General features: G+C 38.9%; 1 protein-coding gene across 1 annotated transcript in view; it reads left to right on the forward strand.

Annotated features, from left to right (window-relative positions):
* Positions 1-26,960, forward strand: part of LOC131693212 (DNA-binding protein D-ETS-3) — a 244,701-nt gene that overhangs the window by 191,779 nt on the left and 25,962 nt on the right. Inside the window, exon 7 of the mRNA XM_058980861.1 lies at positions 9,941-10,130. Coding sequence (XP_058836844.1) covers positions 9,941-10,130 — 190 coding nt within the window. The remainder of the gene's footprint in view (positions 1-9,940; positions 10,131-26,960) is intronic.

The following is a 26,960-nucleotide window of genomic DNA, read 5'->3' on the forward strand; positions in this document are numbered from 1 at the left end:
CAAGTTAAAAAAAACAGAATGTTTGCTATTTTCAAGTACATATTAAATTATTGCTCGAAAGACGAATTGAAAATGAAAGCTAATGTTTCTAAACACCAAAGCGGCGCAAGACCGAGATTCCACCAAAGGCGCCAGAGGACCATGTTACGGCCCTTTCACTCCCATTCAGATTTATTCGAAATAAATGAAATTCTCAAATGCAAAGTAAATAGCAAATGATAACGGAGGTATTTGAGTTGCGCGACACAAAAATCTCAAATTCAAAGACTTAAAATCGAAAAAATAACGAAAATTACTGCAAAATTGAACGCTCATTTTCTCAAGGTCATAGAAACATAAATGGGACAGATCACATTCAAGGGCAGTAAAACAGCCCGCCTACTAAAGTTCATTGAAAAGCAATGAGGCGAGCATAGTGTGGTTGGTAAATTGAGTGCCTTCTACGTAGCTCGCCTGGGTTCGATTGCCATCCCCGTACATGGAGTTAGAGATTTTTCTAACTCTAGTCACGAGAGGGGAAGCGTCACATGTAGACCTATTTGTTCTATTTTCCTACCAAAGACGGACAACAAGTGGCATCGAAAAGCGTCGCATTGACAGTGGGGTTTTCACAGCATCCCGTACATGGGATTAGAGATTTTTCTAACCAGAAAAAGGGCGAATAACCCTAAGATTGACATCTCCATAATCGAAATAAAAAAAATGGAGAAGAAAACTCAATGCCGTACTTTGAGAATTGAAGTCTCCACAATAACACAAAGTACAGGGTGCCCACACAGTCCTGAACTAATTTTTGTTGAAATGTTGAATCATTTTAGATGCAGTAACAGATATCCCCATAAGGGGACGCCAGAGTCGCACTCTTCCTGAGCCAAGCCAGCATATTTTGTGTAGCTTTTTGCAGTTTTCCTATAAAAGAGTGCTTAGTGCATCTTTTAGGGGAACGTTTCAGATTCTCCGGGCACTGCTTGCTCGCGGGGAATGGTAAGATATCATGTGGATTCTGCCCAAAGTAGGCAGGCTATTCAACATTCTCTGCGCGCTTGTCACACCGAGCCTTTGTCATTCAAAATCTTCGCTCACTTGATAAAGGGTTCCTTGATCAGCCACCCCCGTACTTCAGTAGAAAGTCGAATCGGTGACCGCTCCGTCGATCTCAACTTTGTAAGCGGACATATATACGCGAAAGTCCTTTATAAAATACAGTTATGTCATTTTTTGCATTAGATATGATATTACAATGCTGAGCTTATCATATCCGTCTAGGCTAAATGTTTTTTCGTCAATTCTATCGAAATCTTTAGAATACTCAACGGATGAAAAAAAATTGTTCGACATCCATTTTAGACAAAATGAAAACTTTAACCCTTGGAAAGGCAAGCTAAAATCCTAGCGTTAAAAGACAACTCCGGCCTGTGAGGCCCGATCAGATTTATTCCTCTCTTATAATAAAAGTACATATATACAATCCAAAGAATTTTATTCATTTTTAGTTATAATTACAAGAATTTCGACTGTTTGAATGATGTTTCTATAATAAATAAATTAGCAAGTTAAGCATAAAGATTGAAAATGGGTTCTTAAAAAAATTCAAAATATATGAAAAGAAAACTACTATTTTTCGAGTTTTTCGGACTAGAGACTAAAAACGATGAACTGTGTCCTTGAGAAACGTCTGTTTATCCTATTATGAGGCAAAAAATAATAATTTTCAATATTATGCCAATTATTTATGTTGACAGTTAATACTCAGTGCATAGTGAAATTTCGAGCAAAATCGTCCTCCTAGAAACGCATCTACCAATCTTTTGTATCTTCGTCAAACCTCAATATTATGTGATGAAAATTTGACAGCTTCATGTGCTGTTATATTGACATTTTCTAACTCACACCCAATAGATAGCTTGCTTCAAAGCTATGTAATAAAACCTCATGCAAAAAACGTACTTTTTCGACATAGAACAAAACTTTACCATTTTGTTGTTAAATGAGATATTTTACGACAATTTTATTAAAGCAAAAATATGAGGTTATGTTTGAGCCAACCCCTGGTCACAACAATATAACTTGACAAGCATGCGACTACAGTTCTGCGCTCGTTCGAGAAATATTATATGACGCAGATGAACGTTAGATTTGTTGTAAGCTACATATAAAACGAATTCGTCAAAACATAGGAAATATGTTTATATTTCATAAAATAAGTCATAAAATAAGTAATAGCAGGTGCACCATTTCCATGTAGGAACCAAAGTAACCACCAAAGAGGCACAAATCTGAGACCCCACCAAGGGCCCCAGAAAACCACGCTACGGCCCTGCGTGTAATATGCTGGCATAAGGTACCTCAAATTGCTATCTAGATTGTTTTATACGCATGCGATGAGTATTTTGAACGCTAGGTGGCACAAGTGAAAAGAAGAAAGATAATTTCTATGCCTACCACTTTATTGATCACTACAAATCAATCCAACTTTGTTAATAAAGGTTATTAAACTTTTAACGAAATGATGTCTTAGTCAGTTTTTCATTGTGCCTAATACAGTCTGGTGACGAATCAGTAGTCGACTATACCGAATCTTATTTTTTGCGAAAAACTTGTTGGGTTTAGCTGAATAGTATGTTTGGAAATATTTAAGTGCATAATATGAGTTCTCTTTTAGTTAGAAAATTTTAGTACCACATTTCACCGAATAGATGGCGTTAGTTTTAACTATTTAACGAAAAGAGACAAAATAGGAACATGACCAGAAAAGTTTCTATAAAATGCCTGTTACAACTTTGTGGAAGACATTTAATTTCTATCTCTTTTCATTGAGAAGTTAATTTTGGCGCCATCTATACGGTGGCGGATGTGGAAGTAAAATTCTGGTGCCAAAATATTACTTATATTAAGTGCTAATTTTTTTTCCAAACTTACTATTCTGTTAAACGTAACCATTATTATGCAAAAAAATAAAGCTCGTTGGATTCGACTACTGACACACCATCATACTGTGTTAGGCCCTATGCAAAACAAACTCAGACATCGCTTCGCCAAAAGTTTAATAACATCTCTTATCAAAGTTCGAATGATTTGCAAATGAGCATGAGCATGAGCATGAGCATGATGACCGTACAATTCGTAGTTGCTACTCCGTGATTGACCAGAACAAGCGAAATTGCACAAAGAACCAACGAATGGAGCCTGGGAGTAGCTTCCCATCCTCAGTGTGCACGTTTCGAGAGTTTCAAATTTTGAAGTGTCAATAACGGCGCCGGCCACGTCCTTACAGTCATCGGGGAAGGAAGGCAATGTTAGTGTGATAACCGTTGTTATGGAGACCGTGTATACCTCTGCATCTCCACGGTTACCACGGAAAGGAGGTTTTGTTAGTGGGATGGGATACATAGTTACATAAATCTGGATTCACCTTGGTATGTGATACAATCTATGCGACTCTCAGAAGCGTTATAAGTTAATAATTGCTCTGGGCAGCCGGCTGCCGAGAATTTCAAGAAGATTTATCGTTTGTTGTATTAATTTGGGAATTCTAGGCTTAAAGATATGCAACTTAAACTCCGGACAGCCGGCCATCGGGAGTATTGCTTTTCTTTGATTGAACAAATATTTTTATAAGACAAGGGAACTTTCAAGTTTCTTTACTCCGACGAAGATCGAAAATCTTAGAACAATAACATAGAATATGATACGATTGTCTTAACTCTGCGGAGATACCCGTCGTAATGGAAAAGTTGTTACTTGACTGAATATTACTATCTTACTATCTTAGTATAATTATCGAGGTTAAATCGCGATATAAGCATATATCGTCGCTGCTGTGCTATCCTATGACAAACGCCATTTTGGGGTAAACTGAGTTAGATATGCCACATTACTCGTCTAACGAATCTCTACAAGATGGCGTTTCCAGTATTTTGAAATTTTGCTTGATTACTGAAATATAGCAAGAAAAGTGATTAGAAATTGTGAGTTTCTTGCTTCAAATCATTATATCTTGGGATTGACTCAAGTTATAATAAAATTTTAGTTGCTTTTATGTGTAAAAATGTCGTAGGAACACAATGGCATAATAATTTTCAAAATAAAAATACATGTATTGGGAGAAAAACGCAGTTTTAGCTTTAAACTGGAAATATTGCCTATTTGGCAACACTGTAACTAAAAATAACTATTTTTTCAAGATTCCCTGACTCATTTCCTTCAAAATGCATCTAACCGATTGTTTATAGACCAAATGAAGCCAAAGATATGAATTAAAGTTCATAATCGGTGATTTTTTCTTTGGAAAATTTTCCATGCAAGATTATGACACGTCATGCAAATTTTTTCATCAATACACACCTATGACACGTGTGAGTGCGACTTTTGTTTATATTTTTAGTGAAAACTCGCAACATAGTCAACCGATCTTCGTAATATTTGAGAGATTAGTACAGAATAGGTAGAAGCATCAATTGTCTTCTCTGAATTGTTTCTACCATTTATAAGTTTCATGATATTCTATCTCAAACTTTAAAAATCGTTTTTCTCGAAATGTGCAAAATGGCGCCTGTCACAAGACAGCACAACAGCGACGATATACTTTCTTTATACAGTCATGAGGAACAAGCCGGCTTTTGTAACTATTATTCACGCGCGATGTTATGCTATCTCACGATGAATTCGCGCTGGGGTATGGTAATGTTTGTTTTTATTTTTCATGGTTCATCCCAAATGAAAACCCTAATTTTAAGTATTGAAAGGTACCTTGAAAGGGGGCCGAGAAGTCGCCGCTGGGGGTCCGCGAAGCAAAATATCCCCTCCGAGTGGATATAAAAAATCAAGTCTTGCTTCCCAACAGACTGAAAATTATATATTGACAGCAATGTTTAACCGTGGGGGTCCACAACATCGCAGGGTGATTTCTAAGGGGCCCGAGGCACGAAAATGCTTCAGAACCGCTGATATAGACCGATGCAGAGAATCCCTTCTCAATCCAATATTCCCAACGTTACTCTCAATGGAAGCAAACTACATCCCATCGACTTACAAAATTTTGGACTCTTTATGCAGACCCGCGAATCGTAAAAAACGCAACCAAAAAGGAAAAAAAAACGTTTTGACAGTCCTTCTGGACGTAATCCCCGACACTTCGCAAGACCGGGCGCAAAGAGTCTATAGAAAATCATATCCGCAGAAAACCGTTAACAAGAAAATACATAGGCAATACATGTTGTAATGGATTTTTACACGATTCACGCAGATAATCGATTAATCATTATAACAATAAAAAAATCAATAATCGGCTGTCAGTTTTCCGAATATCCAACTCAACCAACTAATATCCGTTAAGCACCTCAAAATACCACAAAGAGGCCACCATCCAAGTTTGAAAATCGCGGAACAAAACGGGAAGACTCTCCAAAAACACCAAGCCACTCATACCTGTACGCAGTAATCGGTTGTTACGGTCTACTAATCGAATACACCAATCGGGCTCTCGAAAATCACTCGACCAGCAGATAACAATTTGTCAAAATCGGACATCACTAAATCCAAGAATTTCGTACAACGTTTATGTCTACTTTCACCCGCGGAACACCCAACACAACACCAGACCAGATGACTTGCAAGCCATCAAAAATCTCGACTCGCACCTCTCCCATGTCGCTTTCGCCCCTGACAGTGCACTACACCGGGTAGCCGGTGTTTTTAGCTTCCGATGGCCCTACATTTTCTGACAAAGTGAAGTTCAGGAATGTTGAGATTTTTATCACTGTTTAGGAAAGCAAAAGTATCATAAAGCTAGTGTCAGGCCTTCATGAGACCTTAAGAAGTCACTTTTGGAGATATTCGTTGATGTAGATTTGTCGGTAGACGGTTCCAGATTTAATTAAAAAAAAACTAATTTAACACATCTACAGATCGCTTGCAACATAAAAAACTTTTTGTGCAATTTAACAGCTCCATCTAAGGCCAATTCAATAAATTTCCTACATGAAAGTTTACTTTTGTTAAAAAACGGTTTTTAAACCAAAGCTGGAAGTTAAACCTTGGCGTGGAAGAGCCGGTATATTAATATATGCTATTACTTAGTGTAGAATTAGATTTTGCCCTTTACGGCTATTATACAACCGCCAGAAGAAACTTAAAACGTTGGTACACAATCGAGAATAGCGAATCAGAAAAGCTGACTATATATCAGTGATTTACTAAATACAGAATGGATAATGGTTATGATGTAAAACCTTATGGTCCGTCCATGTTAAGTCTTCGGTACGGAGCAATACCTCGACCTAGGAACTCCTTAAGTCTTCGGTACGGAGCAATACCTCGACCTAGGAACTCCTAGCACGTTGTTAGTCGCCTCTTACGACATGGGAGCAGTCCCCAGAGGTTCTATTCTTGGCTGAAATAGTGCAAAAAGATTTCAGCCCGCCGGACACCACACGGCTTCATCAAAGTTCGAATGATTTGCAAATTTCGACAAAGTGGTAAATATTAATATTTTATTTCTTATTTTCTCAACTCAAAATCATTTCAAACCAAATATTTCACTGGGTTTTATTGACCCTCCGGAAGTCGCGCAAATGGCTCACTGAACGAGCACCCGCTGGAGCCCAAAGACAATTTCGCTAGAATTTCAGAGCAGCGTGCACTTAGTGCACTAGCGCGACGGCCGGAAAATCAAATTATATTATTGCGTATTACGTAATATGATCATTTCAAAATCGAAATTTCAAACCGACTAGGAAATTTTATTATGGATCAGCCCCTGCATGACACAAAGATATATAATATTTAATTAGTTGATTTAGCATTAGCTCAATACTGTCTTTCGGCTAACATATTGTATCGTATTTTGCATAACCTTTCTATATGAGAAAGGCAAAAATGTTGAAAGATATAAATATCCAGTCCATGATGTCAGGGAATTTCATCAGTTCGGCACTTGATTCAACCTGCCTCTGAAACGTTGAGGAACACAGGTTTTCGATGCCCATGAGAGCGCTTGAACTTAATCGATCTCGTATTTCCAAGACCAGGAGCTATTTGCTTCGTCTGTGCTTCCTCGCGCAGAAATATTTGGCGGACTTTCAGGTGAGAAAATAATTTTCCTGTCGAATAATTTCAAGGCACATCAGTGTCGTTTTGTACTTGATCTATGAGAACATAATAATGCGTCGTGGTCGGTTCAGTCTTTCTGCAAAAGAATGATTAAAGCGCCCGTTACGGGAGCGAGTTTCTACTCACACTGTTTCTACGCGTGAAATGTAAAAATATTAGGTGGACTCTTCTCTTCTGCGCTGTAAAAATCATCCCCATGAATCCCTTCACCGTTGCAACCCCGGGCCGTATAGGTGCAATGGAATGACTGTGTGGGCCAATTTTTTGCATTTAATGCAATTCATGACGAGTGCTAAAAACCTGAACAAGTAGACGACCAAGAGAACATAATTTGGCAAAGCATACCTGATGAAGACGACCCCTCGGCACGAGTCCGAAGGAATAACGGATCCACGCATATCAAACTCGAATCTGTCAGCACACCATTGATCAAAACTTTGAGTGCGGGCATGAAGACACACTCGCACAATTAATGTGCGACAGTCTTTAAGAGAAATCGCAGCATCTGTATTGTTTTATGCGGGTACACGGCTCTCTACGGAATACAATACAAGTGTTTAACGAAGAGGCTTTGTTTGTCTACCGAAACTGATTCAACGAAAGCTTATTTACACTATACGACATACTCCCTTGGTAAAGGTGTTCTTTTAACATTTCTTTGCGAGTTTTTTGATAACTGAATAGACATATGATCTTAATTTTTTTTAATAGCTTCAGCTTTATTTACCATCTGATTATGCAAAAATATATACTTGAATAATGCCTTCGCATTTTGTAATTTTCAATTAAAAATTATTGTTCGGTCAAACAAGCTTTTCGCAGGATGCTGCAAAAAAAATATTTTTTTGAGCGCAGCACATTTTTGCTTATACATATTGATGTTGAAGACGCTGAATCCCTCTGGATAAAGACCCGCCATCTCTATCTTATTCTTATTATTTATCAGTAAGTGTCATTCCAATCGGGCACGAGACCTGTCAAAAGTCCTTAATCCGAAGAAAATCGCTTCGAATCCTCCTGAAACGACAGCCATTGACAGGTCTCGTGCTCGATTGGAATAACACTGACAGATAAATGATAAACAAACGATTGACGTGTCGAGTCTTTATCCAGAGGGATTCAGCGTCGTTAATTGATATGTAAACAAACGAACCTACACGCTCATTCATAAAAAAACTCAAATTTGAGTGACCAGCCACTTAATATCATAAAAAATGCACGTAGTCAAAAAAAGAGTTTGCTTCGTTTACTCAAGTTTACATTTTCATGTCAACTTTGAGTAGATTTTACTCAAAAAGCAAATGCAAAAAAAATCATTTCGTATTTTTAATATAGCAACAAAAAATCTCACCGGCACTTCATATATCATTTACCTGAACCTAACGGGCGCTAACGATGCCTGGAAATATAATCCGAAAATGTTTCTCCTTATATTTCATGTAAATCAGCGCCTCGTAGTAATGGCAAAAACTACAAAATAACAGGAAAGGATAATTGATTTGAATAGAAGCAAAACTCAAATAAACTTACCTTTTAATTTTGTGAATGATCCGAATCGACTCTACAACTGCTATGTCCGCGACTTGGTCCTTTATCCATGTTTTAATTAACGTCGAAGTTTTTCTTGCCTGTAAGTGTTTTTTTTTAATTTTTACTCAAATAAAAACTCATATTTTGACATATTGCTCCCATTTTTGAAATTGAGTGTTGTGAACTCAAATTTTGAGTTTTGAATGAGCGTGTATTCCGTGTGATGAGTAATAACTGTGGAATGCGGTTTAAATGCGAGTAGCATTAGTGAAAACGGTCTCTAGGAAGTGGAAGAGCCGGACAAACATTCTTTCTCTTTCCGATCTCGTCAAATTTAATGAAGAAACATCTTGGAATTACCAGAAGTTGTACAGTAAAGGATGATTGGTTTGCAGTTGATCTCGATTAATAGAGAGATTGCAACCAAGGAAGGTTGCACAAGCTCAATATTCTGTTCTTAGGACAAAAGCATTCCTACTGTCATACAGTACAAAATCTAGAGATAATCGGGACTCCCTACTTTTCTTAGAAAATCTATATGGATTGATTTTCAAAAAGATTATGTTAAAGATAACCGTTTATAAACGTTATTGTTTAGAAACAACAAAGGTACAAAACCGATGGAAAATTATTATTGAAATTCCAAAAATATGTTTTCACACTTAAATAAATTTAAACTTTTTTGTTCTAATTCTACTTGCCAGTAGCCAGCAGACCGACTGGGTCGTTAGCTAGGCACTATATCCAAAAAAAACTGACACACAACCTATGCGTGTAGAAAAAATATGACTACGATTGAGGAACTTATTCTTTTGCAATTTCTTTGATCGCACTGGTTCCGCACAACTGGACGTTAATGATGAATCATAATCCCATCTTCGTCTCGCATACTTGATCCTATTCTCTGCCCACAAACATGGGATATGAATTTTCCTAAATAACCCAAAAAACCTCCCCCTCGTCGAAAAGGAGGGTGGAAAAACCAGCTGCCTAAGCTTCGCTCGTACAATCATCCGCACACACAAAATGTATGGTCCTATATCCATCGAGGGTGTTATTATTGATGATGTTATGATAATTAGCCCTTTGTGTATTGTCGTGCTATTACTGTCGCTATTAATTTTTGCCTTTGGCATAGATTTGCGAGGAGAACGGAGACGAGGAGGCGGCAACCGTAAATGGCAAGTTTAGCTGCTTGTTGAGCGGAGAGATTTATTGATGTCAACCACTTGTTTCTATGCTGAATCCTTCAAGTTGAACTGATTTATCATTTTTTTTCATGTTTTTCTATCGCACTCAGGTTCAGGACAAATTCAGCTGTGGCAATTCCTGCTGGAATTACTAAGCGATTCCGCTAACGCCGCTTGTATCACGTGGGAAGGAACCAATGGCGAGTTTAAGTTGACCGATCCGGACGAAGTGGCGAGACGCTGGGGCGAGCGAAAGTCCAAGCCAAACATGAACTACGACAAGCTGAGCCGGGCTCTGAGGTAAGTTTAAAGGTGCAAGCAATGTTCTACTACTATGTGTATATGGGCTTGACAGGGCCTGTGGTTTAGTGGTAATCGTGCCTGCTCCTCACCCCACTGAACTTGAGTTCAACCACAGCCGATGTTCTTCGGGTTTTTGAGATGGACATTTGCATGATTTGCATGGACCATTAAATGCATGAACCTCTGAAAGTTAAAAAATGGCCAAAGGGCAGTGGTTAACAAGAAAAAGTTTAATTTTGAAAGTTTGATTGATTTAATTTAGATGATCGCAGTAGCCATAGGTACAAATTAGACGCGAAAATTTTTTGCTCTGGTAAAAATTTTCCAATAACATCCAAAAAATTTTCTCGTGGAAATAAAAATGCTAGAAACGATATTGTGAATAAAACCGTCGCGTTGAAAATTTTTTGGAGAAAAGAAGAGAAATCGCAGGTGAAAATTGCGTTCTGGAAGAAATGATTATTCCAGGTGGTTTATATTCAATATGTGAAGGCAAGCAGCATTGGAACGGCGGAAGGTTTTTCCGGAAACGGCTCTAAACTATTTACAACAGCGCCAGCAGTATGTTTGCTCTTGCAAACGGATTTCGTTGTAGGTGGCAGTACCATGCGGAATAATTGACTAGTCTGGATTCGGGTCACCCCAATTTCGCACTCGTCAAATTTGGCCAACTATGTCGGTGAGATCGTTGAAAATTATTATTGTTCAAATATTCCCACGGATTTCATTATTTCGGAATAAAACTAATGTGCTCTTGAAAAGTGCCTCAAATTTCGAAATTTGACAAATAACTGTTCCGCATATGTTTGAAATGTGTTTAAAAGTGTTTTTAATATATCGATTTCTTTTGTGTACGCGGTTTAATGATAAAATGCAAAGTTAGCACAGTATGGTTGTGAAAAATTTGAAATAGGTGCAGGCTAAGTTTACACTGGAAGAATATTGGTTACATCCCGAAAGAAATCAAGTGACTATCTGAAGGCAGTTTCCAGTAAATCGACGGATGAATTGCTGTAGATCCCGTCAAGATTACAGATAAGTGCTAGTTTTCCAATTTGGCTTATCTTTCCGTAATACAACATATGTTGTTTTTGCATAAGAACGCTTAGAGAAAACCAGGTTATTGCTTCAAATGGACGTTTTAGATATAGTTTCGGGTTAGAATTCTATCCGATTTTTAGCTCATTGGCGATGAACCTAGGTGCAAAACTGATTCAATTAAACAGTTTGACAGTAGTTGGGTTCGAAATGGAGTTTCTTTCTGCCTTAAGTAAAATGGACATCAAGTTTAAGGGAGGGGTAAGGGTTTGAGCGTTGAAAAAAAAACACTTTATGCGTTTTTTTAGAAATTTTCAATAACATTCTATAGTTTTTCTATTCAAAAATTTCGACAAGGTACTCAGTGACAAAGCTTTTTGTGGGCATTGCAAAAAACACTCATTTTCGAAATCTCAAAGACCCCCCTCCTCCTTTTCATATTGTGAAAAATGTCAAAGTAAACTTAGATGCCAAATTTCACATCAGTTGGACAATTTTAGAACCCCGTCCATTTAGCTTGAAGTTTTTGACATTGGCGCTGTGGGAAAATATTGGGAAAATATATTTTAAATGCCATAACTTTTAGAGTAGCACTCAAAACATTACAATTTATACCATTTTTTTTTTAAAAAATAACATTCTTAGCATTTCAATGAAAGAATCTTTGTTTCCCAAAAAAATGGGGAAAGCTGGAGTTTTGGGGCATAGGGCATGGGGTTCAAAGAATTCATAGCCATCCCTCGGCATGATACTGTACCTTGATGTGGTCCGGGGGCTTTTCCACCAAAGCAGTATTACAGTGATTATATCACAGAAACTTGGGATACAAATATTTTCTTTTTAGTTAAGCTACATTGTGATCAATTTTAGTACTTAACTTGGCGACCTTTATTATCCACTGCCATGGTCAAATAATATACAATGTGGGTTTAGGGCCCAATTCTCTCTGCAAGCAAATTTCTTATTCTCTCATATACACTATCAATCTCTCATTCCAAACGTACAAACGTGGCCTACACGATAACACAAACCTGGTCACAAATACGAACGCCCGCGTTCTCGTCAATATTCAAACATCCCGATTGATTAGGTGAACGTTGGAACCTAAGAACCTAAGCTCGCGTAATCATGAATCGGTCACGTCCGGAAGTCTCCGCCCTTGATCCTACTGCCCAAATTCATGCCTTTAGTTGGACCAATAGAAATAAAAACTAGATAAGACGTCCACGCGCGATCATTGAAGAATACGCGAACATGCGAATGGCCACACGCTTACAAAAATAATGTGTCCACGCGAAGTTACATACTAGCACACGCGACAAAAACGTCCACATATAAACGCTCGAGTCCTTCGCGATCATCCACGCACGACCACACTCACGATCTCGTAAAAAGTATAACACCCCGGTGACTAAGTGAATGGTTTAGCACTTTTAAATTAACAATCCCGGTCTCGAGAGTGAACCTCCAAATGACCGTGTTCGCGCGATCATGCATTGGTTTCGTCCGGAATCCCCTATTCTAGGCCCTAGTAGCATAAGTCCAATGCCGTCAGGTGGACCAATCAAAAATATAATGCTCATATTCACTAAACTACATAAAAATCGAATGTATACACACAAAGTCACATACACGCGACAAACAAATATAAAAATGCTTGAGCCCTTCGCGACCATCCACGCAACCTATACTCGCGCTCTTCCAGACATTATAACATCTCGGTGATAATATGAACGTCTCAGCACTTGTAATCACTCAAATGCAGTCTTAAGCGTGAACCTACAGTCCCCCGCTCTCGCGCATTCATGAGTCCTTCACGTCCTGAAGTCTCTATCCTCGATTCCAGAAGTCTAGTCCCATGCCTTAAGGCGGCAGGAGGGATTTGGCCCCTCGAATTTTTTAAAGTTGCTCAATTTATTAACTGATCTATTTCCGTCGAAGTACCCACCGCTCGATTCAAAATGGGTGTTTGTTTTTTTTTATTTCACCTTGGATACCGCAAGCGATGGCGAAATATGGAAACAAACTTTCGATTTGTAAGCAAATCATACAATTTTATTTTAAATGTATTCCTTTCAGGTTTGTGAATTGTTTGGAAGAATCAATACATGGATATTCCATCTGGACATACATTTGCCGGACCACCAGATAATGTTTCGGAGAAAGCTCGATTTCTCAGCAGAAAAATACGGAAACTAGCCAACCAGTATGAGTCTAGACGACTGCATTTTCGATTGCATCAAATTCTGTCGTGCGTTCTCTCATGATCAACCATTTCAAAAACTCGTTGAGCAGGGAAAAAAGATTGTCGCCAAAATGCAGTACCACGAAAATATTTTACGTTTTATGGTGTATTTAGGTGTGAGCGATGTGTTGAGCGTGGTGAGCCTTCCCATTATTCTGTTTTACCTAGCTGATCGAAAGGTCCGTACTAACGCTAAGTTTACGAATCGGGACCAGTGTTAGTTCGCTCGAAATTGTCAATCCACTCTTACTCAGATGTAAAAACGAAATTAGCATGAGATGTCGAGATAAATAACCTGGAATATGAAGTGGCGATTGACACTGTCAGCATGTTATTCGATAGAAGCTAATGTGAGTTTTAATCCTGTGGCAACAGGTAGCGTGCTTGTGAATTCGCTAGTGATTAAGATTTTTCAATCATATGACCAGCGGAACTTCGTCACATCGATCCGAGGCTATGTTCGCTCGGTTGGTAAAGCGAGCACTCTTAGTTGCTGCTTGCATCAATCGAGAATATTACGTTTTCGATTTTGTAACAACAGTACAGAAGCATAGCAACTGATACATTTGTTCAAACTAGATTTCGCTATAGTCCATGGTTACATATCAAAATAATTTTGGTCGGTATAGATGCTCGTTATTGTTCGGGTCTATTTCATACTAAATTTAACAATCATCATCATGAACGGTGGTCGCGAATCAGCTCCCCAACTATTTTCAAATGAATTGTTTGAGATCATTGGTATATGCGATTAAAAAGTCTTTAGATTATTTGAAAACACTACCGTGTCCCTTCTCCAAAGTGTTGCTCCCCTATCTTGTTTGATGCATCCTATTAACAAAACTACCTCGATGCCACAAAAAGTTTTTCAAATAACCATCACTTTCTTACTTGGTCAATCATAATTCTGTTTATTATAATGAACCGTAAGCTATTTATCATAAAAAAAACTATTTCAGTTGATCCCATAGCTCCGGTAATAATTCATGTCAGTCCAAGGTCTTCAGCGATCTCGCACAGCTCCTGAAATTAGATGTTTGTTAGTGCTACTTACAGATTTCATTTCAATGGTAGTAAGTAAGTGTCTGATTCCCTCTTGTAAAACTCGCTTACCGCTGCTCGTCTCTTCCGGTATTTCGACGCCGTTGGTCGACCGTCTCATAGAAGAGATCTCTTTCATCGAATCCTCAATTTCCGTCAGAACTTGTATATGAGACGCTCGAATATCAACTATCTGAAGCGAAAAAGTCCCTAATCCTATAATCCTATAATCAACTAAGGCATTCCGTCGATCCTAATGCAGAAATGGAAATCGTGTGACCATCAAGAATACGTCAGACAACCTTAATTGGACCCCCCCCCCCTTCGACACCAGTTTGGCCTTACCAAGCCGCAACGCGGGTGGCGGCTTTAAAACTGCCGAATAGGAGCTGAGAACAGCTTGAAGCAACATCTGTTGTTGCTTCGAATGTATGTAAAATCCAAAACTGACTTGGATAGTTCCATCGAGCCTAGTTTGAATGCCTCACTAGACTCGCCGTTCTTCATTCACCCACAACTTTCGAATTCGATATTATTAGCATAAAATTTATAAATTGGTTACACCTTTCTGTGTACCGTGTACGTGGTTATGCTAACCTTTACGTGTACTATTTGGAACTCAGAAGAGCATGACATCAATTCATCACTTTCAGAAAGTTTCCAAATATTAAAATATAAACAAAATATGTTTATTTACACCAGGTTAGGTTCTAAAAGTTCTAAAAGAAAGTTCGAAAAGAACCGATAGTTTATCACAAAAAACCATTCAAGTTCGTTAAGTCATAATGAACAGTAAAATTTTCAGCAACTTTTAGCGTATAGGTGTGGTTATTTTTGACCGACTCTGAGAATTACGGAATATGATTTTTTTGAAATTCTATAATGTGACACATCAAATAATATCAACTCAATGATGTACACTGCAAATTCTAGAACACTGTAGTGCAGTTGCACAAACTATAACACAATTAGTTTGCTAAACTCGGTATGATTTTTTATTCAATTTCTGAAAAAAAGTTCATTCTCTTTTAGTTTTTAAGGTACTTTTCCATTACCGTAAAACTTCGATTATAACAGACTAGTATTACTAATTGTAACTCAAATTTCATATTTTTAACTGTGCTTACATAAATGATGATGGGAACTAGAGAATTGAATATGAAAATACTATTTATCTATAAATCCAACTTTGGATGTTCTATCATACTTGACCTTTCTTGCAGTTTTGTATCAACAACAGAAGACAATTATTAACGGATTTAACTGGTTGTAGGAAATAATTGGTAAAATTTAAAATATTGCTGATGATCGTTGCTAATTAGTTGGCCCAACCAAATGTGGTTTGGGCAATAATTTCAGTATTACAACGAACTGCGATCAAAACTTAGTCCCGTATGATTTTGCTGTCAATACAACATTCAATTTGTAAAAATATCGTTGATGTAGGCTCAAAGTTAATTGATGACAGGGCTTTTGGGTAGTATTTTAAAAAGTAATTTTATCTAAAGGTGGCGTTATCCAGTACATAACAGATTCCGTCGCATTGTTATAGTTAGCAAAATAGTCCAGCAGTCATCATTTATCAGGTAATAAAAGCTACAGCTGAAAAATAAATCCGTATAAGTACAGATCATATTGTGTTATGATATTTACCACAACTCTTCTGTCATTTATGAATGTGTTTTTGACCATTCGTAGTCCGTTGTTTGATATAAATAGTGAAAAATGGTTTTTCAGAGAAAAAATTCGATCCGAAAAGTGAAAAAAGATACGGCAATAAGAAAAATTAGCACATTCAAATAATTGGCGTTTCACCAGCGACTAGTGACTACCAGGTGTCGCCCCAAAATTCTTCGCCCGAAAAATAGGTGGCAAACCAGCCAGTCGTTTCTCAGCTAATTTCGTCCGCGTCCCTTGTCACCTATTTTTATTGGGTGTTTCATAGGCGTCATTCATCTTTGGAGCCGCCTTGGATATTCAACTGTTTTTTTACTTTTTTATTTTTTGCGAATGAGTAGAGGTTTTGAGTCTTTAATATTCGGGATTGCAGTTATTTTGTCGCATGTAAATTTTGGGTGTTCGTTGATGTGATGGCACTGTAAGGGAACACGTATCTGCCGGTCGGCAAACTTTTCTTTGGACTGAGCAAACTAATTTCTATGTTTCTTTAGGGTTTGTTTTACCAACGGGGAACTGATCCAAAGAGCATTCAATGTGCTTAGGGAAAACACATGGCCTTGTTTGAGTGGAATGATGACTTTAATCATGTATGAGGTTTGAGAATTGACAATTCGCGAGAGGAATCGGGGACCTAAGCAATTACCTTCAGTTATGTCAGCACGAAGAATAAGTGTTTTGCTGTCATGTTCATTGGTTAGATTTCAATTCTATCTCATGCCTCCAGGCGAGTCTAAGTTTATTAATGGCATTTGGTCCTTAGACCGGCGAAGACTGGGAGTTATTAGCCTTCTGCCAATAGTAGCAGAATGAGAGGGTGCGAACAGATCTAGCGGAGAAAACAATACCGTAAAAATGAATAGTTGATGGGAAATCACCTCCAATAAGACTTTAATTTGACTAGTATCGATGATCGCGGGTCAATATGTACTGAAAATTCGCCGCGTCTGTTTTAATGAATCTAATTTCAAGTTCCGTTCTTGGTGGCAAGCCCGTGCATCAGGTTAACGATCCTCTGTATTTCCCTTTAATGTTCGATATAATCGTTCGTATACGTGTATTTCGCAAACAATCCGATATTAGAAATAGGAAATACTTTCGTTGATTTATAACATCTCGAGCTATCATAACTCTTTGTGTGTATAACGTGTTATCACTGCAACCCAAAAAATATATTGTAGAGAAGGTATAGCGAAATTAGTCTAAATAATGTCGCAATAAATAGTGATCCGGCCTATTATGCAGATAAGATTAGCTTTTCTAGGCAATACTCCCACGATCGGCTGTGTGGAGTCGAAATTGTTTTTGTTTAGAAAACATAGGATACTCTCGGTAGCCGGCTACCCAGAGTTTAAAAAGAACCAAAAACTAAACAAGATCTTTTTCGAGCGATCGTGTTCTCGAAAACTTACTAAACTACTACCTAATAAACTATGTACAGGTCGCAACTTCGCGACACCTATGGAAGAGTCTGATGAACCTTCTGTATAAGATTCCTCATTTTATTCAAACGATCGCCGGGTAAAATCAGCACCGACACGATAGAAACCACAAAAAAAATCGTCGCGTGATTGAATATTATTAAGAAATATAAGCAGTGCTCCTTATAGCCGGCTTTCCGGAGTTCAAGTTGCTTATTTTGCTAATCGTATTAATACCACAAATGATAAATTTCCCAAATTCTCGGCAGCCGGCTGCCCAGAGCAATTATTACATGATAACGCTATTGGCACACTTACTAACAACTCTCCCATTCCCGTGATACATGTGGAGATGCAGAGGATTCCTCGGTCTCTAGTAGCAACATGTATCGGACTAACATTCCTTCCTTTCCCAGAAGATCTGCATTCGGACGTGGCCGGCGTCGGTATTGATCAGCATGCAGGGATCAGAATAGATTGTACAATGTGGCTCATCATGTTATTCCCAAACATGTTGTTCCAATGAACATTTTGCAACCTAATTTGGTTCTGGTCAATAACGGAGTAGCAACTACGGGCGATCTCTTATGCTTATGCTTATGCTTATTCGTAGTCCGTTGTTTGATATCACAGCTGGAAATAAAACTAAGCTATTGTAGCTATCGGAATTGATTAGTACTACATGAAATCTAAAACTAAACGGTATTATTCGGGTACTTGGACAACGTCAAAATATATGCATACCTAAACTTTAGTCATCCTCAACCGCAACAGGCACTCGAGATTTACGGGATTCCAAAAGTGAGAACAACAAGTTCTAGTAATCGTTATCCAAAATTTTCATGATTCTATTATTTTAAAATTTTCCAAATTCAAGAGTAAACAAATTGCTTTTTCCAATTGTATTTGCTTTGATCGATTTCAGTTGCTCAGTCGTTCCCTGTCAAACGAATGAGCAAACCGATCTAACATACACAAAAATGAGCTACGAAGGTTTGGAAATTGAAAAGTACGACGGATTTTTAACAAATGCTACCTTGCAGAATTAGCTGAATTCTCGAACGAAAAAAATTGTAGCCTAGATAGGTAATATCTTTCTTCAGTAAACGTACATATGTTCCACAAATTTAATCAAGAGAAGAAAGTGTAGTAGCGATTTAAACACAACCCGGATTTATGATGGGCTAAAATCCTACTGCTGCCTTAATTGAATCAATTAGCTCCAGTAAGACAACTCTCGAAAAAAATCGGCACATTATTAATAGTCAATAACAATACTAACTCTTCTTTTTATTTTATTTTTATTTATTTTCGGTCCCATGCGTTATATTCTTGTGATGACCTTTTCGAGCTCATACATCCAAGAAAAGCAACATTGCTGCCAACAATGATTCTTCTCTGCCATCAGACGTCGCCAGGTTTTAGAACAATGGAGATGTATTCTCATACTCGATGGAATCAGATAAGTAGGAACGATCAACAAACTGCAAGTAGTACACGTTTCTTATTTTAACAAATACAATAATATTCGTATTAAAATATAATTTACAGGCTCCACATATACCTCAACACAAACAAATACACAAATGCTTGACAGGTGACTGGGCCAAGTGCATTCACTCGTAGGATCTATCATTTCGATGATCGCCTCGATTCCACGAAACCAGTGCACAAGTAAACTGACATAAGCTAGTCTCATCTGGTGAATGCATGTAACCTGGAAACCCCAGACACGACAGGACGAGACGGACAGACTGGACTCGACGAGGCCTAGTTCAGAGTTTTTGGGCATTCTGCAATGCACGGTTAGTGACCTAAAAAGAAATATTCGGCATGTTATTTTTCCTTTTATTACTATATCTTAAGTTAGGTTCATACTCATACTCACTAACACAATCAATTGCATATTCTCTCATATACACTCACATCCAAAACGCACAAACGCCCCTAACTTTCGCGATAACACAAACCTGGTCAAAACGCGAACTTACATTACAATTTCAATCATCCACACACACCTACGCTCGCAATTTCGCCAACATTAAAACACCCCCTTACTTAAGTGAACTTTTCAGCAATTATAACTTTACAACCGCGGTCGCAAGCATTAACCCACCACTCGCGCGATCATAGACCGGCTACGTTCGGAATTCTCTACTCTCGACTCATGCCTTCAGTTGGACCAATCAAGAATGATGCTCATATTCGCCAGACAACACGTTCCTCTACCATACACTAAAAATTAATTATCATATTCACGGTCCGCGCGCGATCGTTCAAGAATACACGTGAATATGCGAATGGCCACACGAATCTAAAATCGAATCTATGCACGCAAAGTTAGAGACACGCTAGCATTCAAATGCTCGAGCCTTTGGCGATCACACTATTACACAATTAGTAAACGCCCCCGCTAACCCAGACAGATATGCACTCCTGGACTCGAACGCTAAAAACCACACCTTTCACGCATACACCACCCAGGACTGAACATTAGATTCATACATACAAAGCAACAAGTAATAATTACAGGTATTCGTCTGGCAACCGGGGGAAGTACATCTCAAACGCAGAACTTATCATTTCAATTATGGCCTTGGATCTGCGTTGGCTGTGTTCAAGGCACCATAGCTTTGTCCGTCAGGTCAAGGATGTATGAAACCCGCTAGCCACCACCCTCGGCCCTAGCTGCCCATAAAGGGATAAAAAAAATAAAAGAATTCATAGCCATTCTACTCTATGCTGCAAAACATACATTTTTTGTAGTTTTTCTCGCGTGAGGAAGTCTCAGAGATCTGATGGTTCTTTTGCGGCCTTTGTCGGAGTACGTGAGGTTGGGGCTCTGGGGCGTTTTGTCATTCATATCGGGTTTTTTCTCGTACATCGTACATCGTATCTCTTTTATACTTCAGGCAATTTCTTTTAAGTACCTTGTTGAACGTGTAAGGTTATCAAAAACAGATGCAAAACTGATTCGTTGCCTATAACATTGGATTATTTGCCATTTAGTCTAGAAACCTAATTTTTTCATCAAATTCCCTAATACCTCAACTTTCCGTATTGTTCCACATTTACCATGTGATTCCGGAACATTTTTCACACTGAAAATAGAAAATTGAATAATAATTAATTGTTAAATGGAGTTGATATGTGGTATTTAATGATAAAATGTGGAATCGGAACTGAATGTCTTAGTTTTAGCGATGGCAACTCTACTTTTATTTTTTTTTCCCGTGAAAGATCGGTCAACAGGGTAGATTTGATAAAATTTGATGTGGAAGTATTGGAGATGTATGCACGAGGAACTCATATCGAGAGTGATAGGATGCCCTAGAGTCCTAGCTTCTCCTATTCTGGCAGTGTTCCGTTCGATTTCTGAGACTTTTCCACGTTGGAGGGACAGCAAAATATGTAGAACAGCGTAGGGAATGGGGGATTTTTGGGACAAAATGTGGCAAAAACCCAACTTGTATTTTTCGAGAAACAAATACCTTTCCATTAAAGTGCTAAATTTCTATAAATTGTAGTTTTCCGAGTACTACAGAGCGAGTAAAGGCGCTTTAACCTAGGCTCATTAGCCAGGGCAAGGTGTAAATACCTTTGTCCCATCCCAAAGGACCAAAGGAGTGACATTAACATTCTTAGCAAAGTCACTCCCAACAATTTATCATACCCCCTTAAAACTGAAACGGTCGGTACGGTTGTCCTCGTTTCTTCCTTCTTCAAGATTCAAATGAATTCGTTAGTTAGATTATTCATTAAATGAATAATTTGATTGCCGTATAATTTTGAAACATCTTTAAACACAAACTCTGCACAGTAGGCCTGGCCGTTTTAATATTTGCGACATATTACACATAATATGCTTCAAATATTAATTTTGCCAAGAAAAACACTAATAAATAACTGCAGTGTTTTCCAGGATGCTTTTCAATACTGGCTGTGTAAGCGTTAGAATAGAATAGAATAGAATAGGTGGATTGATTTAATTTAATTAACCTTTACAGTACCAAGCTAAAATTTTTCTGAAAATTTTGTTTAAATTTTGCTCTCATTTCGTCAATTTTTGACCGAATTGGATGAAACTGGCTTTAAAAGATCTGGAATTTAGTCCAGTTTCTATATACCGAGTAGTGTTCAAATCCGTGGACCGGTTCCGGAACTAATCCGAATTCCCTTGGGGTATATCCGGCATCCCAGTGGGGTGACGGACGAGTTTTGAAGAAACATCCCATAAATTTAAGTAATTGTATTTTGAAATGTGCTACTTATCACTATTTCCCATTGATCCTTCACAATAGACATGAATTGGACCAATCTTGGCCACCGGAGAACTGTTCCGGGAGAACCTAAGAAAATGTATATATTTTTCTATCATTCCAGCGATTTCGGTTCATAGCTTTATACGAAATGCGAAGTTCTTCCAATCATACGGTTCTACAGCTCCCTCAAGGCCATTCCGGCACCGGTTCCGTACGGATGGACATTTGACGCCATTTTGAAAACCAAGATGGCAGCTTCCGGTTACCACAAAATAGTGAAAACCACCATCAATATGGGTGTTATTTGAAAGAGAACGGCCAGCAAAAGCCGGAAATTGATAATGACGCCATTTTGAAAAGCAAAATGGCGATTTCCGGTTACCACAAAACAGTGAAAAGCATCATCAGTATGGGTGTCATTCGAAAGGGAGTGGTCAATAGAAGACAGAAATTGATTTTTGACGCATTTTCAAAACCAAGATGGCGGCTTCCGGTTATCACAGTGCAGTGCAAACCGCCACCAATAATGGCGTCATTGTAAAGGGCTAGCGATCAGCAAAAGCCGGAAAATGATTTTTGACGCCAATTCGAAAACCAAAATGGCGGGTTCCTGTTCCAAAGAAACAGTGAAAACCGTCATCAATATGGGTGTCATTAGAAAAGAGATTGTCACTTGAAAACTAAGATGGTAGCTTCCGGTTACCACAAAACAGTGAAAACAACCATCAATATGGGTGTTATTTGAAGGAGGAAATTTATAATTGACGCCATTTTCAAAACCAAGATGGCGGTTTCCGGTTACCACAACAGTCAAAAGTATTGTCAATATGAGTGTCATTCAAAAGGGGGGGGGGGTCAATAGAAGACAGAAATTGATATTTTCGCCATTTTCTAAGCAAAGATAGCGGCTTCCGGTTTCCACAAGGCAGTGAAAACCACCGTCAGTAATGGTGTCATTGTAAAGCGGGTGGTCAGCAAAAGACGAAAATTGATTGTTTACGCCATTTTGAAAACCAAGATGGTGGCTTCCTGTTCCAAGGAAACAATGAAAACCATTGTCAGTATGGGTGGCATTTGAAACGGGGTGATCAGTAGAAGACGGGAATTGATGATTGACGCCATTTTGAAAACCAAGATAGCGGCTTCCGGTTTCCACAAAACAGTGAAGACTGTCATCAAGATGGAAGTCATTTGCGAGTGGATGGTCGGCAGATACGGATATTGATTGACGCCATTTTGGAAAGCAAGATGGTGGTACCACAAAATAGTCAAAATCATCATCGGTATGGGTTTTATTTAGAAATGAATGGTCACCCAAGCAGCAATTTTTCACACCAACAATAAGTATGTGCTGTTGTGACAGACAACTAAGTTTTTCGTGACTCAAAAGGTACAGATTTAGACTAATTTTCAATATAGTTCAGCGAAACTTTTAAAACTTGCTCCCATTTCGTAGTCATTACTATGCGAGAATAACCGAATTAAATCATATTGTTGTCAATATGTTGAACGCAGATCTCAACAAGATTAGTTCATTCTAGCCGATGTTCACATGGACTGTCCATCGGCAATATTATTATAATAATAATTTTCGATTTGGACATGTGTATTTCCTCGTTCAATACTGCGGATCGTGATCGTGCGTTGCATTGGAGATGTATTTGTTGATTCACGCGTTCGTGGTTGGTGTCGGTGTCGGCTTCAAAGTGTGGTATACGTGCAGGTGTGTGGGGCTTCTTCGATGACTTAATCGTTTATGGAGTGATTGCTGGCCTCAATTAAAGCAGTGGATGATATCAAGAAGTTTAGACTCGTGAGCCGCTGCTGAATAATGTGCTGGGGGAACGACGGCGACTGAGATGCCACGGTTGCCTACTTTTTTCTTTACTTTGTAAGTAAGGGTTTTCCACTATTCGGGTTCTTGTTTGCACGGCGTACCCTTCTTTTCAGGGCGGCCTAGGTGTTTTTACAGAATTACGGATTTTCGTTTCACAACAAAAAAAGGTAAATAAACTAATAGATTTACCGACTTTTATTCCACCAAATCTCCTCTTTGCTGCACTCTGTCGATGAAGTTGATCAGCTGCTTCTGACGATGGCGGGAAGGCGGGCGGTTTCTTCCGACCGGCCGAGAACACAACGGCCGCGTTCTCCTGCTGGTGTCGTTGGCTGCGCCGGCAGCGGTCCTTGACTTTTAGCTAGGGATGTGAGCTTGGCTCCTTTGTTGGAACCTCCCTAGCGACGATGGCGAATTATCACCGGATCTACTCGCTCCCCGCGAGAGATCCCAGAAGTCACCGCAGTGTACTTCCCAGGGAGCACCTTTGGCCACCCTGCTTCGCTCTCCTTGAAGCTTAGCTGTGAAGGTGAGCTAGGCTCGTTCGGCTGATCCTTCACAGCGAGAGCGTAAAGGCGTCTTTTGGGTCCTTTATACTTAGCCGGGGAAGCGAGTTGCTCCTTGGCGCTTAGCTTCCTTTTCCGGCGACCCGACACCAAAACACTTGAGTACCCGAACCACGGGTCGGCACTTTTCGAACGGGATTGTCACCGTCGCACACGCGCACTTCACCGCACTGGTTATTGTGGCTGGAAACTGTCCCGGAAAAACAAAAAAACTCGGGGCGTCTGTTCGATGCCGTGGTCCGTCACTATCTAAAAACCTCGATGGCCGCCTTCTCCACGACACGAAAAAACAAACACCAACACCAAAAAACCGTACCGCCGCATAGCTATGTGTAGCATATCCAGCACACTTATCGCAGCAAGAGGAGAGCGGTTGCCTATCCAACCCCTTTGTTTCTTGTATACAAACTTAAAACAAAAATTAGTACACCTATCTGATTACACAAAACCGTTCGACGATTGTAAGGACGTGACCCCTATCGGCCTACCTCTGAGTCGATTCCTAGTCCCACCAGGAGTACTTGCTCTAAATTTGAAGCAAATCGGACAAGTCTAGCTACCGGACCAACGTGCCTGAAGTTTGTATGGGATTTTTCGACAATTTATATGAAGAAAACCCACTAGCTCGCATTTTCACCGCTAGGTGGCACAGTATGCATCGAATTATGACTGTAAGTGAAAATAAGAAATACAATTTAATTGTGTACAACTTTGTCGAAGACTGCTAGTCAATTCGGCTTTGTTAAAAGAAGTTATTAAACTTTTAGCGAAGTGGTGTCTGAGTCAGTTTTGCATGGGGCCTAGCAGTGCGTGGTAGTGTATCGGTACTAGGTTCTAACAAACTAAACATTTTTGTAGAATAATGGTTAGATTTAGCTGAATAGTATGTTCGGAAGAATTGCAATACATAATACGAGTTATGTCTTGGTTAGAAAATTTTAGTGCCACCTGTGACCGCATAGATGGCGCCAACACTAACTTTTCAACGGAGAGAGATAGAAATTAGGTGTCTTCTACAAATATCACCGGTTCTATTTACTATAGAATCCATTCGAAAAATAGTTTTTGAAGAAAATTGCTCAAGGAGCTTAACTTTTCGCGGCAGTGATGCCAACTATGCGATTTTTTTCAGTTAAATATTAAAAGTTTTTTTTTCTTATGACAAATATTTTAAGATTTAAGATTCTAATGCCATCGTGTTCTGTAGATATTTTTACATAAAAAACACTTATAATGTCAATATAATTTGAGCGCATCCTGAGATGCACTGTTTTGAAGGGAAGAACTCGAATTTTCTCATATAAAAATCCATTTTTATTGGCCAAAATTGAGAAAATCTTCAAACAGTCATAAAAATTGACCCTGATCTGCTAAAAAGCAACCAAAACCGTAATTTTTCATAATTTCTCGTCTACTTCACGATAAATTATGTGTGAACTTAGAATACTCAAGTTAGTTTTTTTATTGTTGTGCGCCTGAGATTTTATATGGGAAATAGCGTTTTTTGCTTCAAAATATCGCTGATTTGCTATCTGGCTGAAAAAATCGGATAGTTGACAGCACTGCCGCCAATAACTAATATATTTTCTAAACTCCTTGAACAATTTTCTTCAAAACCCATCTTACAGTTTGGTTCTAGAGTAAATAGAACCGGAAATATGTTCAAAAGGATATCAAGGGTTTTGACAATTTGCCAAAACGGGGGGGGGGGGTGCTCCCATTGCCCGAGGGATGATTGAATAGACACAAAAATTTGGGTTTTTATATATTGGCCCTAGATAAGCAATTCCTCCAAATTTGATTCAAATCCGTGAAGGTCGATTACACGTGCCTTGATCACAGCGCGTGGAATGACCCTTACATAGAATACATGGGAATTGAGAGGGACCATCAAGCCACCTGATTGAAACGATTTGGGCAGGGAGAGTGGAGTAGCCAGATTCTTGTTGCTAACATTTCGTGAACATTGCGCAGGATTTTCTCCCCACCTATTGAGGCTACTTTTTATAACAATGGCTTGCATTGTAATTGGCTTATATGGTCTTGTTATTGGAAGCAAAAGCTTCCGTAGTACATGTAAGCGAAGTCACTTTCCGACCACGCAATTCCTTTTTGGCCCTTCGTACAGTAGCATGCTGAGTATGGTCAGAGAGTAATGCTTGAACACGTCATGCTTGTCGTGTAAAGATAGCTCAGTGCTATGGAGAGTGTTCCTGTTACAAACGTGGTAGTACCACCGCCACCACTACATCTACTGACCACCCCTTTCAAATGACACCCATACTTATGGTTTTCACTGTTGTTTGTAGTAACCGGAAGCCACCATATTGGTTTTCGAAAATGGCGTCAAAAATAACTTTATGACTACCCCTTTCTGATACCTATACTGATGATAGTTTTCGCTGTTTTGCAGTAACAGGAAACCGCAAACTTGGTTTTCAAAACTGCATAAACAATCAATTTCGTACTTCTTCTCACAAATCCCTTTCAAATAACACCTATATTGATGGTAGTTTTCACTGGTTTTTGGAAACCGGCAGCCGCCATCTTGGTTTTCAAAATGGCGTCAATCATCAATTTCCGTCTCCTGCTGACACACCCCTTTCAAATGACACCCATATTGATGACGGTTTTCACTGTTTCTTTGGATCATGAACCCGCCATTTTGGTTTTCGAATTGGCGTCAAAAACCAATTTCCGGCTTTTGCTGATCGCTAGCGCTTTACAATGACGCCATTAT

This window comes from Topomyia yanbarensis, chromosome 3 (genome assembly GCF_030247195.1).
Source record: "Topomyia yanbarensis strain Yona2022 chromosome 3, ASM3024719v1, whole genome shotgun sequence".
Taxonomy (NCBI): domain Eukaryota; kingdom Metazoa; phylum Arthropoda; class Insecta; order Diptera; family Culicidae; genus Topomyia; species Topomyia yanbarensis.